General features: G+C 38.5%; 1 protein-coding gene across 8 annotated transcripts; it reads right to left on the minus strand.

Annotated features, from left to right (window-relative positions):
- Window positions 1-1,145: 1,145 nt before the first annotated feature.
- On the minus strand, window positions 1,146-20,247 carry LOC103003728 (zinc finger protein 33B-like). 8 transcript variants are annotated; one of them, XM_028163642.2, is made up of 7 exons: window positions 20,123-20,238; window positions 17,525-17,615; window positions 16,477-16,542; window positions 13,744-13,801; window positions 8,306-8,432; window positions 7,929-8,024; window positions 1,146-4,165 (listed from the first exon to the last, which is right to left on the minus strand). In XM_028163642.2, exons 4-7 carry the CDS (start codon window positions 13,756-13,758, stop codon window positions 2,685-2,687), a joined length of 1,719 nt encoding a protein of 572 aa, XP_028019443.2. In that variant the 5' UTR covers window positions 13,759-13,801; window positions 16,477-16,542; window positions 17,525-17,615; window positions 20,123-20,238; the 3' UTR covers window positions 1,146-2,684. The 8 variants fall into 8 exon arrangements, with proteins under 8 accessions (XP_028019443.2, XP_057387276.1, XP_007170863.2 ...); XM_057531293.1 differs by having other exon boundaries at window positions 8,306-8,390; window positions 17,500-17,615; XM_007170801.3 differs by having other exon boundaries at window positions 17,500-17,615.
- Window positions 20,248-21,924: the final 1,677 nt, after the last annotated feature.

Here is a 21,924-nt window from a genome sequence, read left to right on the forward strand (position 1 = left end):
TTGTAAAGCAATTATACTCCAATAAAGATGTTTAAAAATTAAAAAAAATTAAAAAAAAATAAAAAGGGGCTTCAAATCAGTGAAATAGGATGAATAAATCAAATGGTGAGAGATCAACTGGCTATTCATCTGGAAAATAACAAAGTTGGGTCTTTACTTTGTACCATATTTAATCAAGCAGTAACAGAAGAGGGTCAATTGATCATTCAATTTAACTTAAAACACATTTGTTTCCTATGTTTTAAAGAGAAGACACCTGACAAAATGGAAAGTTCTAAAAAGAATCTTCTTGTATCAACTTAACAAATAGAAATTCCTTTCAAACAATGGAATGATAGACAATTTTATTTCTAAAGTTCAAGTTCTGAACATAAATGCCTTTGGCTATAACAGAACACTCCAAGTCAAACTATTCAGTATCTGTGAAGTAGGTAATAGTATCTCCATTTTGCAAATGAGGAAAGTGAGGCACAGAGAGATTAAATCACTACATAGGTCACACAAATGATAAGTGGCAGAAAGAGAACAGCTTGTCTGAGAAAACAATGCCATGTCACATAATTCAAGGAAGAAAAATGTGGCATTCTAGGGCTTCCCTGGTGGCGCAGTGGTTGAGAATCTGCCTGCCAATGCAAGGGACACAGGTTCGAGCCCTGGTCTGGGAAGATCCCATATGCCACGGAGCAACTGGGCCCGTGAGCCACAATTACTGAGCATGCGCGTCTAGAGCCTATGCTCCGCAACGAGAGGCTGCGATAGTGCAAGGCCCGCGCACCGTGATGAAGAGTGGCCCCTGCTTGCCGCAACTAGAGAAAGCCCTCGCACAGAAAACGAAGACCCAACACAGCCATAAATAAATAAATAAATAAATAAAAATTTAAAAAACTCATTTAAAAAAAAAATGTGGCATTCTACCACACTGAATACAAACACAGTTCTTGGCTCACATAAAATCTGGGCTTCACACCTAAATTTATATAAGCATATCACTTAGACATATCAAAAATGTAAAATGGGGGTAACTTCTTCAACAAGTGCTGTTTTTAATCTGTAAAGTATAAGTACTAATGTTCAAGGCTACTTTTGAACATTAACTCAGATGTGTGTTATAAACAATTGTGTGCTGATTCGTTGCATACTTTACGTAAACCTTGATTCTATTAAACACTGTTTGGGTCATTTACTGAAAGGACAGTTTGGTAACAATGTTTATACCCATTTATATATGTCACCAAAGAGAACACAGGACATGTGGCATTTTATGCATTCAATGTGTCTTTTAAAATATATGTTGTGGTGTAAATATATGATGAAACAACAATAGTATTTTGTATAGGAAACCCTGATATAAATAAAGTTATTTAGGTAAGTGTCACCATTCCACTATGATTATTTTGGGGTCTAAAACAAAAATCAAACATACATGAAATAGGTGTTAAAGAGCATACTCATGCGTATCAGCCTGACATAGCTCAGAGGCTATTCACATACACATTGAAAGCTGCTACTCTGATGCTTCAACTCATTTGTGCCTTTTTTAAAGCTACATATTCCATGGTGAGCATGACTAAGTAAACATACTGTGTTATATTTCTAATAAGATATTTGGTACTGCATCCAAAACCTTGCTTCTAGAATTAGATTATTTCCAGATGAAGATTCCCCCAACATTTTTTTTATGAATTTATTTATTTTTGGCTATGTTGGGTCTTCATTGCTGTGCGCGGGCTTTCTCTAGTTGCAGTGAGTGGGGGCTACTCTTCGTTGTGGTGCGCAGGCTTCTCATTGTCTTGGTTTCTCTTGTTGCAGAGCACAGGCTCTAGGCGCGTAGGCTTCAGTAGTTGTGGCACGTGGGCTCAGTAGTTGTGGCTTGCGGGCTCTACAGCTCAGGCTCAGTAGTTGTGGCACACGGGCTTAGTTGCTCCGCAGCATGTGGCATCTTCCCGGGCCAGGGCTTGAACCCGTGTCCCCTGCATTGGCAGGCGGATTCTTAACCACTGCGCCACCAGGGAAGCCACCCCCAACATTTCTAAAACTGACAATTTTCTTCTGTCACATATTCTCTGATATACAAAATTTGAAATGTTTTGAGATTATAAGGTTTTATTCTACTCTCAATTATCTGATGTTCAGTAAAATCTGTGTCTTTGTGAAAATCTTCCTACAGCCATTTCATCTTGGGGTTCTTCCATGGTAAATATCTGATTTACAAAATGTTTGACTTGCTGATAAAGGGTTATTAAAATGCAGGATACTGACAGGGGTTTCTCTCTTACTGAATTCTCTGACATACAGTGTTTCTCACTCCATCATTAGATCCACAGGGTATATGAAATACAGGATGGCTAAGATAAGCTATGACAACAGACAGACCTGAACATGTGATGGCTCAACACAATGCAAGTTTATTTCTTGTTCTGAAAAGACTTAAGAGTCATGGTAGAGAAGGGAGGGCTCTGCTCAGGGAGTCATTCAGAGACCCTGGTTTCTTCCAACTTGTGAATCTGTAATCTCTAATGCCTCGCTCCCAAGCTGTCCTGTGGATGATCTTTGACAGGGAAAGAGTGGGAAGTAGAAAGGATTCCAAATGAGGTCTTTCATGGGCTTGGAAATAATGTACATCACTTATGCCCACATTCTGATCCAGAGCTTGATCGCATAACCTCATGTGTATCAAGGGAAAGCTAGAAAATCTTAACTAGTTGTGTACCCACACAAAAAAGGAAATGAGTATTGGGAAAAACACAGCCAGTTTGTGCCACATGGGGCTTCTGTCCTATGTGAATTCCCTGATGATTAGTAAGGGTTGATTTCTGGCAGAAAGTTTTTCCACATTCTCCACATTTATAAGGTTTCTCCCCCGAGTGAGTTCTCAAATGATTAGTGAGGGTAGATTTCTGACGGAAATTCTTCCCACAGGCATTACATTCATAGGGTTTTTCCCCTGTGTGAGTTCTCTGATGTTTAGTAAGAGTTGACTTCATATGAAAAGATTTCCCACATTCATTGCACTGGAAGGGTTTCTCTCCTGAGTGAGTTCTCTGATGTATATCAATGGCTGACTTCTGACGGAAAGTTTTACCACATTCATTACACTGAAAGGGTTTCTCTCCTGTGTGAGTTCTCTGATGTTGAATGAGAGCTGACTTCTGGCAGAAAGTTTTCCCACATTCATTACATTTATAGGGTTTTTCCCCTGTGTGAGTCCTCCCATGTTGAGTGAGGGATGACTTTCGGTAAAAGGACTTCCCACATTCACTGCATTTGTAGGGTTTCTCTCCAGTGTGTGTTCTCTGATGGTCTGTGAGGGCTGATTTGTGACTGAAGGTCTTCCCACATAAATTACATTCATAGGGTTTCTCTCCTGTGTGAACTCTCTGATGGACCATGTGCGTTGACTTCTGTTGGAAGGACTTCCCACATTTAGAACATTCATAGGGTTTCTCCCCTGTATGTGTTCTCTGATGCACTGTGAGGTTTGACTTGTGATTGAATGTTTTCCCACATTCATTACATTTGAATAGCCTCTCTCCTCTCTGATTTTTCTGAAGTTGAGTGAAGTGTGACATTCTGCTGCAATTATTTTCAATTTGACTGCTTTCACGTTGTTTCATTTCCACGTAGATTCCATGACATTTCAAGAGAGAGGACTTCTCACAGAAAGTTTCCTCATGCCCGTTATATTCACAGAGTTTCTCTCCTGTATGAATTTGCCTATGTGGGATTATCACGGTCTTTTTCTCTAAGGCTTTCCCACCATTATTATATTTAAACGTTTTCTCTGAAGTTTGGATATTTAGGTACTGAATAATACCATTATTACGATCAAGGGCTTTCTCATTTTCATAAGAATCCCCTTGAGTATGAGATTTTTCCTCCTTAATAACAAGTAATTTCTCATGTATATTTAACACATCAGGCTTCTTTCTTGAAAAGTTTCTATTACTACTAATTGATATTGAAGTATTTTTCAAACTCGTTCCATATAAGTCATATTTATAAGGCATTATTCTTGAAGAAACAAAGTTTGTGCTCATTTTAGATGATTTTCCTAAAGCATTAATTTTCTCTGAAGTCAATGTTTTGTTGTTGAATGCAACTTGTGGCAAATATTTGTCTTGGTTGTCCTGGATTCTCTCTGTTAGGTCATGAGTTTTGCAGTCTTCTAGAAATGAAAATATTGAACATACCATAAGAATTTGAACAGATTTCTAATAGAATTGGACTAAGATACAAATGTCGTACTATATATTTGACTTTTGGTTTCAGGAGTCTCTCAAGATCAAAGTGACTCTTCCCCATCTAGTTTGTTTGGGAAAACAAATGTGGAAAAAGGGAGAAAAGCTAATAATAGGCAGACGTAATTATTCAGCATTTTACAAACAGAACTCTCAAAGTAGGTAGAAATGAAAATGTAAACTCAAGAAACAGCAAATAGAGGATGGAAGATTTTACAGAAGTGGTAGCTTCGGGTAGGAGGAAAATCACAGAGACTGGGATGGGTACAACTGAGCTAATGAAGAGTAATTTCAGTGACAAGGAAAACCAGTAGATAAAGGTGTTAATGTGGAAAACAAAGAGGTGGACTACAAAGTAGATCTAATACCCTCAAATCTACACTGTTTTTAATAACATTGTGACAAGTTTTCATGCTCCAGTTGAACTTCCCTTATTTCCATTCTACACATAACGGCAAAGTAAATTTCTGAATGCACCAACTGCCTCATGTTTGAGGGAAGAGTTATTAGCTTGCACTGTAATTTCCCTTCTAGCCATGATTCACAGGAATGTACAAAAGAAAATACAAAACAATGGCAGACTAAATCATCCTGTGGCAATCTAGATCTGACGCATTGCTCTATTTTGGCTGTGATACCTTAATATTGATCTATCATAGTTGTTCGACAGGTAAACTACCATGATAATCACATTTACTTTCGCTTACTTTTCCTTAAAACCTTGCCCATGCCACAATACTAACACTTAATTTTGCTTTATATTTCACACCTCACATTTCTACATTTCAGGCTTCTACATACTATTAGAATTTAAGGGACATATTTTTCAATCCAGTCCTAGAAAATGAGTAACAATCATGTTTATTTACCATTTAGAAAGTCTTGTTCACATTTGTTATCCAGTGCAACAAAGTCTATCCCAAGCTGAAAAACCACTGACCAAGTACCACATAGAAAACTATTACAAGTCATCATTCTAGCAAACAAAATTTACACCAACTAAATGTCCATCAGATTTTCAAGCTACCATTCTACAGCTCCATAATCAATAACCTCTGCCCCAGTCTAGTCAGTTCTTTGTCTCATTGAACTGCCCACTCTTCACAACAAGCTGAAAATGTGTTCTCTCACTCAGCCTTGGCTCTATTTAGTATCTAGGAAAAAAATGTCATAATGATACTATTATTCCAAATCTCCACGAATGCCATCTCAAATCTTCCTACTTTCTAAACTTTCAAAAGTTACACTTACTCTAAATCTAAAAGTAGTTCCTGTCTAGACCTGTTGTTTTAACACAACCTTAGATAGCACTGCTTTGTAACGTACTGTACTTCATCTACCGTAAAACACATATATTGAACATTCTAAAATCAGGGTGTGTCTTACAATTAATCATAGACCTCTGATCAGCAGGTCACAGTATAATGCGCAGAATATTTTTTCCTTAATCGTTCATCAGATAATGGTCTACTTGCAAACTATGATCTCTTAGATTTGAAAAAATATGACAAGTTATTCTTAATTAAATGCTGAATTTGAAGTGCTTCATGCAATTTTATTCTCATTCTTATAACCAGGGGATGGTAAACTTTTCCTTAAAGGGCAAAATAGTACATATTTCAGGGTTTACAGGCCACCATCTGTCACAATATTGAACTCTGCTATTAGAGCATGAAATCAGCCAAAGAACATATGAGCATGGTTGTGCTGCAAAAACAAACAAATGAGCATGGTTGTCCTGCAAAAAAAAAATTTATTCACAAAAACATGTGGTAGGTCTACAGGCCATAGTTTGCTCCGATCTAACAACCACCAATGCGCACAGCAGCTGTTGTTAGCTCTCTTATTTCCTTTGAACTTGAGTGATTTTAAATCAATAGACCCCAGCATGCTACGTGTATCATCATTACCTGGAAAGCTTTTTCAAACACAAACGTTTAGACGCTATGCCATTTTATATTTGACGAACCAGAATTATCGCTAAGCATCCCAATTTTTTTTTGAAAGGTGATGGCTTTAATGAGCTGAGCAGAATTCTACATAAAATCAGAAATCTATGATTCATCACTCCAATTAGTAAAAAAATTCCAAGATTCATGGTAAGGCATCACAAGACATGTGCAATTAGGTCCCAATATGACCTGAGCATGTACTCAGAAAGAATTCCTTCATGGTGTTTTCAGAATATGAAGTTCTTCCTCTATCTGGTTCCAATCAACATGTGTTTATCGGAAGTCTATGTCAGGTTATACATATATAACCAAAGTAAGAAAGAGTAACCCAGTGGCCATTTTCTTTGTTAGATCATAAACCAGGTGTGAAAAAAGCTAGATATTATTAGGTAACAGATTATATGACTTTGGCTTAGTTTTAGTCTTGTGTACAAGGCCCACTACATGCTGAGTGTTGACAGAAGAAAGAGAAGATGTGGGCCCGAACACCAGGAGCTGTTTCTTGGAAGATGACAAACTTAACCCACACTTTAAGGATATGCAATGTAGTAACAGTAAAAATAACCTGTTATAATATACTAAGTAATGCTCTGAGCACTTTTCATTTATTAATTTATTTAGTATCTAGTTAAGGAAAGCAAACAATGAAGAAAGGTGTGACACAGAAAAATATCTCATATGCCTAAATGGCATCTGAGGAGAGGGGATCAAATGATGTTTAGCATGAGTATGGGCAATAGTAAAATAAAATTAAGGAAGCCAAATCAGACCATAATGTGATCATCAATGTCAGGCAAGTAATTAAATATCATGAAATAAATGATAGGGGGAGCACAGTTTTATCCTGTCAGGCTACTGAAAAAGAAGATGTTCAAGGTGAAACAAACACAAAAACACCACCACCACCAACAGCAAAACTTCACCAACTAAAACAGGAAATGGAAAAAAGTAAAAGTATGAGGAAATATGGTTCTTGATGTCAGAAGGAAGTTAGAATATGAGAAATATTAGAAGTTTACTAAGAAAAAATACTCAAGAATACAAAAGGAAAAATAAAAGAAATAACTTGTCTTGTGAGCTTGACAATTTTGTTACCAATTTCTGGTTTTATCAGACTGTGACTAGGCAATGTCGTATTTCTGCTTTGTAGGATTTATGAGGGTTTTCTTTTAGCATGATATCCTTTCATTTGTTTGCGAATATTCTTTAGGCACATTACAGGTGTTTTTTCATTGTTTTTCGGTACAAACAAAAATACAATCCTGCAATTAGGAAGGCTGTAATGTTGTTATAGTAGTCAATCTTATATAAGTATGAACTTATAATTCCATTAATTACCTATTTGTTTAGATAGTATCGAGTAATACTCTACGACATATAACAGTGAAGGCAGTGTCTCCTCTCTTCTCACAAACCAAAGTTTAGTAGGTTTTATTACCTATCTTAGTCTTTATCTTTGTACTATTAAACATACAAATGCCTGTATTACTTGACTTGTCTGCATAAATGATATCTTTGGACCCCTAGCTTTTAACAATCAGAAAATCAGCTTACATTCCTTCTCAGCCATTACCCTTCCCTCTTTCAATTTTATCATACAGTTATCCTTTCTACACTTCCAAAGGAGGTGCCATTAGAAAGAGAGTCTTAAAAAACATTTTAAATGATCAACTCCTAAACCAACCACCTAGAATATAATTTCCCAAGGCTTCATCTTGCCTGGTACTCACTAACTCACCTGGGAAGCTCCGGTATAGAAATTCTTCCTCTAATATCCATGGCTCCTCTCCTTGCTCCAATTTGAAAATCACCTTTGGCTTGGTAATGAAATACCCTGTAGAAGGAGAAATGACAGAATTTGGGCCACACTGAATGGGCTATAGCAACTCTGAAGGAGGGAGAAGGTAGGGCTTCTAGAGCAGCACCTTGATGGGCTCATTTAAACCTTTCATGGGATGTGAAAATACGTTCTTCCTGGTACTCAAAAGAAATGAAAAATCTCAGATTCCTGAATCAAGAGCCTCAATAATATATTAACCAAAAAAGATCACAAGTTTTGGTGTCTAAGAAATAAAATGCATGCTAGTCACACTTTGATATGGAAACTCTGCTTACCCACTGAGACAAGGTTGTGATAGTTCTCCAGCATCACGTCCCTGTACAGCATCCTCTGAGCAGGGTCCAGGTGCTGCCACTCCTCCTGGGTGAAGCCCACAGTCACATCCCTGAATGACATTGACCCCTGGAACAGTACATTTCTGCTCAGTCTGAAGTGGTCAGAATTGGGGTGGCACAGAAAAGATGTATGGAAACTAATTCTTACTAGGTTCACTGCTGAGAGTTTATATGTTATGATATGTACATTATTTCATACTAGATTTTATAAAAGGGAAGTAATTTTTTTAAAATCCTGCTTCTGTTTTAATCTATTAATGCACTATGCCTTGAAATGTCCTGGCTGTTGTGAATAGTAAGAAAATAAAACATTCTTCTTGTTCTCCAAAAAGTTAAACACTACACAAACACAATACACTCAAAAACTCCAAAAATAAGGTATTACTAGTATACATTAGAGTATGTAAAAAGTATACTGGGGTCAGGAAAGAAAAGTTAACTCTATTTTTTTGTCAATAGCTTGTGTTTAATTGGAGAGGAAAAGCTTTAAGGCCTTCAACATGCTGGATGGATGTTCTTTATGAGGCAACATAGCACAAACAAAATATTGGAGGCATTAAAAACTCATGGGTTGACTTTAGCTTCTGCCTCAGGATATAGAAAGCAAGAAAAAGAATCACTCTCATTTCTACAATGAAATGGTCCTAGTGACTTAGAATTCACAACTTCTAATTTATCAGAGAGCCAACGTTCTCAAAGCACTCGAAGTGCCCCAAAACTTGGAACAGACAGTACCTGCAAGGAAAGAGGAAATGTATGTTCTTGCCTACCTGAGTTGGACCACAGGAAAGAATCCCACCAGAATAGGTGACATATTAATTGGTGAAGACTGGGTATGGGCTGGCACAAAAGTGTGAAACCCCTGTGGGCCACAGACACTGAGGGGGCTTGCACCTTCTTAAAGGACTTTTCTCCACAAACCCCACTGGGCACTTACTGTATTCCTGGGAGAAGGGAAGGATTATGCACTGAGCCTACAACTACAGCTGGGGAAGGGGCAAGAAAACCAAGCAGGCCACGTCCCGAAGACCCAGGGACTCAGAGCATCCCCGAGACTGAGGCTGTATTGGAATAAGGTACACTCTGCCCACTGCTTCCCACCACGAAGCTAACAAGCTTGGAATTACAAGTACCTATAGAGTATTGCTGACAGATGGACTAGAGATAAATAAAAAACATGCAGAAAGACTCTCTGAGGCACAAAGAGAAAACCTAAAAACTTAGAAAGAAACAGACGTAACTTTTGGTAAACTAACCCTATACTAAAACACAAAGTATCTCTACAGAAATTTGAAGCCTGTGGTGCACTGAGGGTAGTAACACAAACAACAAATCTCAAATCCTGCCAACACCAAACTAGATTAACTCAAAGCCCTGGACTAAAAGCCTACCAGGAAAGTCATGCCCATTTCCAGGAATAAAATCTATTTACCTTGGTCTAGAGTCCAACACAAGATATGTGGGTTTCAACCAAAAATTATGAAGTATATGAAAAGGAAAGAAACCAACAAGATACTACCAAGACACAAAGTAATCATCAGAACTAGATTCAGATATGACATGGATTTTGAAACCATCTGACAGAATTTTAAGTAATTATAACTAATACATTAAAGACTCTAACAAAAATGGTGGACGACATGCAAAATCAGATGGGTAATTTCAGCAGAGAGAAATGCTGGAAATAGAAATGCTAGATATGAAAACACAGTAACAGAAAAACACAGACATGAAGAATGTCTTCAACAGGCTCAGCAACAGTTAACAATCAAGGAAAGAATAAATGAACTTGAGGACAGGTCAACAGAAATTACCCAAACTGAAACTCAAAGAGAAGAAAAAGTGAAGAGGGTGAAAGAACACAGAACACGGAAAAGCCGTGAAATACAATCAAATTTTCTGACATATGCATAATTGGGACCCAGAAAAAAAAGAAAGAATGAGATAGAAGAAATATTTTAAGAAACGGTGGCTTAAAATTTATCCCAATTAGGGCTTCCCTGGTGGCTCAGTGGTTAAGAAGCTGCCTGCCAATGCAGGGGACATGGGTTCGAGCCCTGGTCTGGGAAGATCCCACATGCTGTGAAGCAACTAAGCCCATGCACCACAACTACTGAGGTTGTGCTCTAGAGCCTGTGAGCCACAACTACTGAGCCCACGTGCCACAGCCCATGCACCTAGAGCCCGTGCTCCGCAACAAGAGAAGCAACTGCAATGAGAAGCCTGCACACCACAACTAAGACCCAACACAGCCAAAAATAAATAAATAAATTTATTTAAAAAAATAATTTATCCCAATTAATGACAGAAAACAAACCAAAGATCCAAGAATCTCAAGAATACCAAGCAGCATAAAGTCCCCCTAAAAGCACAGTTAAGCACAACATATTAAAACCGCTTAAAAAGAGAGAAAATCTTGAAGGTAGCCAGTAAACAAGGAAATACTACAAAAGAGGAATAAAGATAACAATTAAAGCAGGCTTTTCACCAGAAGCCATGCAAAGTAGAATACAATGTTGTGAAATTCCTAAAGTGCTGAGAGAAAATAACTGTCAACCAAGTATTCTATATTTATCAAAAATATCTTCAAGAATGATTGAAAACACTTTCCAAGAAAAACAAAAATTTAAAGAATTCTTCACCAGCAGAACTACTCTCTAAGAAATGTGAAAGGAATATGAAATCAGAGTGAAACTTGGATCTACACACACACAAAAAAGTGATAGAAATGGAAAAAATAAAGGGTAGTTAAATTAATCCTTCCTGCCCTGATTTTTAATTGCTCTAAAGCAGAGGTTGGAAATTTTTTTCTTTAAAGAGCTGGACAGTAAATATTTTAGGTTTTGTGGGTCATATATTAAATATTGCAATTGTTCAACTCTATCACTGTAGTGTGAAAGTAGCCACAGGTAAGACATACAAGAATGTGTGTGTCTGTTCCCAAGAAACTTATTTACAAAAGCAGGTAGTGAGCTGAATTTTACCTATGGGCTGTAGACTGTGATCCTTGCTCTTAAGGACAACTGACTGTCTAAAGCAAATAGAGTAGTGTTGTATTGTATGTATATAGCATATGTTAAAGTAAAATGTATGATGTAATAATAGCACAAAGGACACGAGGGAAGAATTGGGAATATACTGTTGTAAGGTCATTATATTAAACATCAAGTAGTTTAATATTTGAAAGGAGACTCTGATTAACTAAAAATGTATATTATAAACCCTGGGGCAACTATTTAAAAACTTAAGAGGTATAAATAATAAGTCAATGGGAAAGATGAAATGGAGTAATAAAAAATATGCAACTAATCCAAGAGAAGAAAAAGACAAAGAGAAACAAAGAATAGAACAAATAGAAAATAGCTAGGAAGGGGAAGATCTCAATTCACCATACCGATAATCAAATTAAATGTGAATGCTCTAATCAAACCAGATTGGGTAAAAAAAACAGGACTGGCTATAAGAAGTGTACCTTAACTATAAAAACATGAAAAATTAAAGGTAAAAGGATAAAGCAAGAAATACCATACAAATAATAATCCAAAGAAAGCTGGAGCAGCTACATTAATATCAGACAAAATAGACTGCATAAGATGGGATATTATAAAAAATAAAGAGGCACATTACATAATGATAAAGGGTCAATTCTCCAAGGCAAAAGTAAATGTGTATGCACCTAACAAAAGAGTTTCAAAATATATGAGGTAAAAACTGATAGGACTGAAAGGAAAAATAGACAGACAAAAAAAAATACAGTTGGAGACTTCAATATTTATCTAAGTAATTGATAGAAGTAAAAATAAAATTGGAGAAATATAGAATACCCAGACAACATTATCACTGAACTAAACCTAAGTGACATTTATAGAACATTCCACCCCACAACTTTAGAATACACTTTCTTTTTAAATGTACACGGGATATTCACCAAAATAGAGTGTATTCTGGGCCATAAAACAAATCTCAACAAATTTACAAGAAAAGAAATCATATACATTATGCGCTCTAGCCAAACAAGAAATCAATAACAGGAAGGTCTGTGAAAATCTCCAGCTACGTAGAAATTAAACAACATACTTCTACATAACCCATGGGTTGAACAGAAGTTTCAAGAAAAAATGGAAAATACTTTACATAGAGCAAAAATGAAAACAGAACTACAAATTTATGAGATGCATCTAAAGTAGTGCTTAGATGGACACAGATATTAAATGCTTTATTGCAAAAGATGAAATGTTGGCAGTCAATAAGATCAAACTCATTGGTGACCTTCACCAGAACAAATTCAGGCAGGTGTTGGGAAAGAACCAAACTTGCATGCAATGGAAACCTGATGTGCAGAAATATTTTCCAGAAAACATAATTTGAAATTTCTGCTGAAAACCAGCATATCAAAACCCAAACAAAACCCAAAAAACTTCTTATGAAGAAGTTACAGTAAATTATTTTGGACTGCCCATTTCATTACTCCTCAAAATACTAGGTTTTATCACAGATTTAAGCTGGACCACAGAACAGCTATCTATTTAGACTCTGGTATTATGGTCTCTTGATAATTTATAGCAGTTATGCTTTGGCAATATGCCCTCTGTTTCTACCATGCCCTCTTCCATAAGTGGCAAGAGCCTTCATTTATTTCAAGGTTGTTATTAGAATATTGCTCACAAGTTCAACTTTTTAAAAAAAATGTATTATTTTTGGCTGTGTTGGGTCTTTGTTGCTGTGCGCGGGCTTTCTCTAGTTGCGGCGAGTGGGACCTTCTCTTGTCGCAGAGCACGGGCTCTAGGCACATGGGCTTCAGTAGTTGCAGCATGCAGGCTCAGTAGTTGCAGCACGCAGGCCCTAGAGCATGAGGGCTTCAGTAGTTGCAGTGCGTGGGCTCAGTAGTTGTGGCGCACAGGCTCTAGGATGCTTGGGCTTCAGTAGTTGTGGTGCGCAGGCTCAGTAGTTGTGGTGCATGGGCTTAGTTGCTCCGCAGCATGTGGGATCTTCCCGGACCAGGGATTGAACCTGTGTCCCCTGCGCTGGCAGGTGGATTCTCAACCACTGTGCCACCAGGGAAGTCCCAAGATCAACACTTTTTTTTTTTTTTCCAAGATCAACATTTTGATGACCAATAACAAAAAGGCTGTTCTCAGACTCCAATGTCAGGAAAGTCTTCATGTCCCATGAAGAATCAGTTTGGTTCATCCTTATTTTCAATGCACTTCCTGAAATAATGTCTGCTATTGCTATCAAAAACAAATGTACAGCTTAGCATCTATAACTTAAACATTAAGGACTTGAAGGTCAGTGACATACCACCTTTGCCCTGGTACTAATCTGCTTATTTCCTGCTAAGCTGACATTTATCTGTTTCTACATTTATAAAAACTCACCTGGGATTTGTTCATTTTCTGCTTTCTTTAAAAAATATAGAGACCTGTGAAGATATAACTGAGACACAAGGAAAGAGAAATGAGTCATAAGAGATCTGGCCTCCCCCATAGCTCCTTGATTTACCTTCCTGCAAAATCTGCACACTACTGGGTAAAATGCCCTCCTATGAGACAATGTCCTCTTGGTTCCTTAAAAGGGAAGGAATGTAGAATCAACAGAATAAAATATTTAATAACAGGCTCTCAAAAAAAAAAGCCTTGAGTTGTGGTTGCCAATTTCTGAGGCATAAATACCCCTGTCATAAAAATAAATAAATAAATACTCCTGTTATGATCAATTTCAAATTACTCACATGATGTCATTGAAGAGAGTTGGGAAGAGATGTTCAATAGTATTTCCACCATATTGATAAAGCAGATAAATAAATAGTCTCAAGAGCACAGATATGAGTAAAATGAAGGCACTTAATTAGAAAGTGATGAGTTTTGAATATAATCACAGCCAAGAGCAGCCTAAGCAGACATGACTATTAAATGCAATGCAGAATCCTAGAAAGGATCATAGAATCAACCCAAGTGAAAGGAAAACATATATCCACACAAAGAGTCTGCCAAATATAAAACCAGATCAAGTTAAAATTTTAAGAGTTTATTGTGCATACAGAAGAACAGACTGTGAACCAGGGAGACTTCAAACTGAACGTGTCAGGAAGCTCAGAGGCATGTCCTTACAGAATGGTTTACAAAGTGAGAATGAGAAGGTATCTAACTTTTACAATGATTAGTTATTACAATGATGTTTTCCAGACAGCAGGAGATTAGTTAAAAGTGATTATCTAACACCATTTTAGGAAGATGACTTAAGTTTTGTTTATGATTATCAGAGGCGTTTCAAGAAATAACCTATGTTAAGTTTTGCTTATGTGGCCTAACTGGTTTTGTCTGCTGGGGGATTTTCAAGTCTGGTGTCCATTTCCTTTTAACAAGCTGTATACAGTCTTTCAGAGCAGCATTATTCATTATAGCCAAAAAGTAGAAACAACCCAAATGCCCATCACCTGGGGAATGAATAAACAAAAGGTGGTATATCAGCACTGCGGCAGAGTTTGACTCCATTTTAAATTCTGACTGCTGTAGGCTTCAAGCCCACTTCTGCCTTTCCCTTCTGCCCCACATCCAGGCCAACTGACAAGGAAACCCATGTATCCTCTGACCCACATGTGTGCTCTCTTTCCCAACCCTAGCCCCTAACTGCAATAAAAACCAGGCCACTCCTTCCCACTCTCTCAAGCATTCAAGCAGGTTCTGGATCAGCTTGGGGGCTACCCTGCTCTGCCCAGAAAGTCACATGATGTGAGTAAAAACTCTTTTTACACCCTCTTGGTGCACGTGTGGCTTGACATCCAAACCAAATTTGGGCTTGAGTGGTTTTAATCTGCACTCCGTGGGGCCACTTATATCCTGGCAGCAGAATAATCTAGACAATGAGCACCACGATCTAGGGGTCTTTCTTCTCTGGTTTTTGGCTAGCTAACAGGTTTTGTTACCTGATGGGAAGAATGTGTTTTGAGCTGTTGTTTTATGCTGCACTTGCTGGGTCCATCCTGAGCCTCTGCCTCTGCCATAGATTTTACTGACCAAAGCTGGAAACTGCACTCAGTTTGAATTGTGTATAACTGGTGTTTAGGGACAAGAGTGTGGAAGAGTGTCCTTCTTTGGGTCATGTGTTTGGGTCATGTGTTTCAGCCCAGACCTACATGTGTGCCTAAAATTGAATTGTGTGTCTCCACTCCAGCATGAACCGTAACAGACACTAGGATCCTAGACTTAACCTTGTGGCCATTGGCTGTATGTCAACCAGGCATTGGTCTGCATTGTATAGAGCGCTCAGGAGAAAGACTACTATCCTGTGCAATATATGGGCCTTTTGTGGTCAGTCATGTGGAGTAACAGCAATTACCACGTCACTCCTAAAAGTCGCTCCTAAAAGCAGATGGCTCGCTAGACCCCTACAAATGCCGTGGAGGAAGTCCTTAACCCTGAAAATTCTGCTTTGAGACTTTTTGGAGGAAGAAATTTATACTTACGAGAAGGATAGAAAAGACCTGCAAAGTATACCCAGCAATGACAACAAAAGCAACAAAGCTGGACATGAGGGAAGAAAGAAAAAGATGAAACAGGTCTCACAATTTTGATCCAATTCAAAACCTAAAATTTACTAAAGAAAAAATTTATTCAGCAGAATAATAAAAAGGGTGTTGACTGGCTTTTGCACCTCTACAACATAAGTTAAATTAACTTTTACATCTGCTGAGATGCACCAATTGGCAAACTTTCATGGCCTTAATCAATCCTGAGGCTATAGTTAACAGTTATACTTGCTAAATTTTAAACAGGGTACCCTGTACCAAAGTAGCCCCTATTCTCTTTAGGAGAATTACCAATCATAAAATAGAGGACATCTTATCTTAACCCTCAGAACTACTGTCTTGCTTAAATTCCCCATTGTTATAGGTACCCATTGCTCTAAAATATCCCATAGTGGGCATGACACTCTGACTCAACCTGACCCAACAAGTAATAAGTTAAAATTAAATTAAATCTTTGGCACTTACATTGAGCTCGACAAAACAGGATCTCACAGAGCTTCCTCTCTAGTTAAAGTAGTTAATACAGATGATTATAAATTAAAACAGGGCTTTTAAGAATTGAAATCCATTATATAAGACCTACCTAAAAGAGGAGTGATCACCCCCACTGCTTCTCCATCTACCAGCCCAATTCGGCTTGTTCTTAAACCTAGAAAGAATAAATGGTGCCTCATGGTGGATTTCTGTTTCTTAATGCCACGGTCCCACCCATTAAGACCCTCACACCCAGTATTACTGAAATTACTGACTTCACCCAGTGAGCAATAGGTAAACACTTTTGCAGTCACAGATTTGGTCAACATATTCTGTTCAGTGCCTATTTTAACAGCCTCTCAGCCACCATTTGCCTTTACCTTTGAAGGGACACATCTTTACCCGGCTATGCATGCTGTACCTTAACAGCCCTGCCATCATGCACAAATTGCAAGCATGATCTCATGGAGGAGGTGACGTCTCCTGTTCTGAGTCCCTTGTCTGAATCCAAGGGAAGGTGAACCCTCTGCAGACTCCATGGCTACTTGCGGAGCTGCTTGAGATCAACTAACTGAACAGCAATGGAGTTTATATATTTCATAGATGGCAGTGCCACCATCAAACATGATGGAATGTGCTGGAGAGCTACTGCTTTACCCCTTAACCAGGATGTCCTTGATCAAGGATGGGACTCAAGGATGGGTCAGCACAACTGGCTGAACTTTTGTGCAGTAATAATGTGGCCTTCCCCAAAGAGAAGGTCTTGCCTTTGTCCTGGCTTCTGGGAGGTAATCTCTGGGCTCTTGGAATGTTATGCCTGATTGTAGTGTCTTTGTTTGCCTAGGAGCCTTAGGTTTTATGGGATAATCTCAACAATGTGATTTAGGGTGGGGTCTGGCCATACATGTACAGTCTTAGGGTGGGGTTGGCCATGACAGAAAGACCAACAATGTGACTTGGGTGGGGATTTTAGATCATACAGTGTCAGTCAACCCAGAGACCATGTTCAACCACGTGGGTAATCAATCAATCATGCCTACATAATGGAACCCCAATAAAAACACTGAACAATGAGGCTTGGATGAGCTTTCCTGGATGACAATACTCTACACGTATTGTCACACATCAATACCTGGAGAATAATGTGTCCTGCTTACACATGAAGAAGAAAAGGAAGCTTCACAGTTGGAATCCTCCTGGACTGTGCCCTATGTGTCTCTTTGGCTGATCTTAATCTATATCCTTTCCCTGTAATAAAACATAATCACAAATTGAACAGCTTTCAGTGAGTGAATTATCAAACCTGGGGGTGACTTGGGGAATCCTCAGAACTTGTAGATGGTTCAGAAGTGAGGGTAGTCTTATGTGGAGACTGTGCTCTCTAACTTTGTAGTTGACTACAACTTATCGCACATTCAGCCTGTCATCTTAACATTGGATGCTTTGACCAACAATCAGCCCCATCTGCACATTCTTACAGACTCTTAGGCCAAATGCTCTTTTCAATGACAGCAATAACAATTCCTTATCCAAAGTTGGCCCTCTTTGAGGTAAATAACTCTGAGAACCTCTTGCCTCACAGATACCCAAAATATAAAGGTCACGCATGTCTCTGCACATATTAAAACCACAATACAAGGCCTCACCAAGACACTTCTTATCCCCTTTGAAGTTCTAGACATTACTGATAGTAACCAAAGCACTCATTTCACTTCTTAAAATGCACAACACTGAGCTCTTAAACAAGGCATTCAATAGAACCTGCATCTCTCTTACCAGCTTCAAGCTGCAGACCTCACAGAATGTGGTAACAGCTTACTTAACTTCAAAATCAATGAAATAAAACATAGCACATTTCTCAAACGTCAGGGGTAAATCGTAATAACATTTTTGTTGTTTGACACTGACGGCTTTCGAACCCCACATTTCCCTTCCCATTCAGTCCCACATCTAGACAAGCTGACAGACAGCCTCCCTTGCCACAAAAGGCCCAGGATGCTTACTCAGCAACTCTTCCTGGTCTTACCCCCTACCCACCATTGAAACCAGAAAAATACTCATGCTGTATTGTTTTAGCAGGTTCTCACTAATACTGTTTATACACTGAGGGAAATAATCCACAGAAAGCTCTCAAAAAAAAAAAAAAAAAGTGAAGTGCTTTGAGGTAAGGTCTATTTTTAAACTATTTTCCAAATCTGTACACAGTTTCTCATAAGAATCTTTTAAGCATATTCTTAAATGCCATATGTGCTGATGGACATGGTGTAAATTCCATTCAGAATCTGGAAATAATGAGAGTAAACCAAGGAAGGTGAGACTTTTTAGGGAAGGGTGTAAGTAGAACCTCCTTAACTGTGACTAATGACCTCTTTCTCGAGACCATGCTGTTTTAATTCCCCAGGGAAATGACATTTCCTTTGCAACCTGTCCTTTGCCATCCAGGGACTAGTTCATTTCTGGTTTCTAAAATTTGCCCCCAAATATTCACTGTCCCAGTCTTTGATGTAGTGGATGTGGTGACAACACCTTACTCAGCAAGATGAAGAATTGCTGAAAAGATACATGTGCCCCTATATTCCTAGTAGCACTATTCACAACAGCCAAGACACTGGAAACAACCTAAATGTCCTTCAACGGACGAATGGATAAAAAAGATGTGGTATATATATGCAATGGAATACTACTCAGCCATAAAAAAGAATGAAATAATGCCATTTGCAGCAACATGGATGGACCTAGAGATTATCATACTAAGTGAAGTAAGTCATAAAGAGACATATACCATATGATATCTCTTATATGTGGAATCTAAAATATGACACAAATGAACTTCATCTATGAAACAGAAACAGATTCACAGACACAGAGAACAGACTTGAGGTTGCTAAGGGGGAAACGGTTGGGGGAGGGATGGATTGGGAGTTTGCGGTTAGCAGATGCAAATTATTATATATATAATGGATAAACAACAAGGTCCTACTGTATAGCACAGGGAACTATATAACATCCTGTGTTAAACCATAATGGGACAGAATATAAAAAAGAATGTACACATATGTATAATTGAATCACTTTGCTGTAGAGCAGAAATTAACACAACATTCTAAATCAACTATACTTAAATTTAAAACAAAAAAAATTTTTCAAGGCAAAAAAAAAATTGCTGTACCCTGCAGTTCTGGGATCTACCCCTTTCTGGGACTGTGTCTCCATCCCAAAACTGTGGAGAGAGAATAAATGCCGCAAGGGTTTGAGATTTCTATTCCTGGTGTTCCAGCTCTTTAAACTCACAGGAGCTAATCTGTTCCCTAGAATCGAGGATTTAAAATTAAAGGAAATATTCATATTTGGAACCTTCACCCAGAACTCTAAGTCTGCATCCCCCGGAACGTACTGTCCCCTGGAATACTGGCACCCTAGAAATCAGAACCATTGAGGACAAAGACAAACTAGAGGATGCCTGAGTCACCCCGTTGCAGAGCTGGAAACCAAAACGTGCCCTGCCAGGCTGCAAATTCACGCGGCCCCGCCCACTCCCAGGGGCTGAGCGCACCTGCACGCATGCGCATATGCCCCGCTCACGGGGGCATAGAACCTGGCATCACCGCATCAGAGCTGAGGCCCTACTGTTGCCCAACCGCCCCTTGTCCTGCTCGAGACGCCGCCGCCTGCCATCTCGGGGTCCTGCTGCAGCGTCCGCGGCCCTCCTTCCCACCGCGAGGCACCGCCACCTCCTGCCCAGCCCACGCTCTAACCTCTGCTTCCTGGAAGGTGGGAAACCGGGATCTTAAGAGTTGTTGAGAAATCTGGAAACTTCGGGATTTCGGACTTCACGAAATTTCCAGGCCCAGGAGGGTGACCAACAAAATGGCGAAGTGGCGCATGCGCAGGGTACTTGGTGGCCGGGCTGGAGTTCTGCTGGGCACGCAAATCAAAAACTACGTTTACCATAATCCTTCGCGGCCACTTCTTAGTACGGTATAACTGTTGAAGTAGATCTCTTGTTTAAAGGGCTGGAAGATTGCTCTGGAAGGCCTGTCGTTCTGGAGTTTTCAGTGCGCTCCCCTCACCCCGGGAGGTTAGGCTCTACCTATAATATCAATAACAACTAAACTTAATTAGGGGAGCAAACAATCTGTTTAAAAGACACTTGCGGACAATTGTGAAAGCTTAACTATGGTTGTGCTAATAATGAATGTACTTAGTTTTAGAGATACATACCGACATATTAAGGAATGGACTAAATTTATTTTAAAATGTTTCAGCAAAATATGAGACAAAACAAATACAGCAAAATTAAATGTGTTCAATATAGACAATGGTGTATGGGTGATCACTTTTACTGTGTTCTGTATGATTGAAGATAGAAACTTCAATAAAAGAAGGAAAAAGTAAAAGGACTGGGGTGTATTTAAAACACTCTGTCTGGGGCTTCCCTGGTGGCGCAGTGGTTGAGGGTCTGCCTGCAGATGCAGGGGACGCGGGTTCGGGCCCTGGTCTGGGAGGTTCCCACATGCCACGGAGCAGCTGGGCCCGTGAGCCACAATTACTGAGCCTGCGCGTCTGGAGCCTGTGCTCTGCAACAAGAGAGGCCGCGATGGTGAGAGACCTGCGCACGGCGATTAAGAGTGTCCCCACTTGCCGCAACTGGAGAAGGCCCTTGCACGGAAACGAAAACCCAACACAGCCATAAATAAATTAATTAATTAATTAATTTAAAAAATAAAAAAATAAAAAAAAATAAATAAAACGCTCCGTCTTTTAGACACAAAACTAATGGAAGGGAGGGCGTATGTCAGTTATCAGTTCTTGTAAATAGGGAATTTAGTTTAAAATCTTTTAAAAAATGGAATGTAGTAATACAGTAAGAAAACAGCATCTCTGTCAAGCAGGGTTTGCCTCGAAATTGAAGAAAACAAAACTAACTTTTCAAAATTAAGGAAGCAATACAAAAATTTGTAAATAAACCATAAAATATATGCACAGAAAGAAAAGAAAAAGTGAATATCACAAAATCTCCCAGAGGTGACTGTGCTTAAGTACTAGGTGCACAGAATCAAATCTTGTGGATGTAAAAGTTAATGATGATCCTTTCACTACATAATATATCCTGAATATTTTTCTTGGAAAATATAACATCAATTATTGATGATAAACAGAAAACACTTTCATTCACAATAGCAAGTAACTAAAATTTTAAGAGATAACTTATATGGAGAAGCTTATAAACCTTGCATTTTGACGTTGAAAAAGACTTGAATAAATAGGCATGCATTCTGTAGATGGAAAATGTAAATACTTTTGCCAGAACTCAGAATCTGAGCAAATTTTAAAATATTTTTTTTGTTATTTGTATACTTTATTTACCTTTTTATTTATATTTACCTTACAGAACAATAAAATTTTATCCAGAAGAAAGAAAAATTTGATAATGGCCAGAAAACAGTTGGAAAAAATATAATACTTACCAAATTATAACCAATATGATACTACTGTGATAAATAAAATCATTCAGTCTTGATTCCATGTTGGAGAACTGTGAAATTTTCTGCCTTGC

Source organism: Balaenoptera acutorostrata, chromosome 16 (genome assembly GCF_949987535.1).
Source record: "Balaenoptera acutorostrata chromosome 16, mBalAcu1.1, whole genome shotgun sequence".
Taxonomy (NCBI): domain Eukaryota; kingdom Metazoa; phylum Chordata; class Mammalia; order Artiodactyla; family Balaenopteridae; genus Balaenoptera; species Balaenoptera acutorostrata.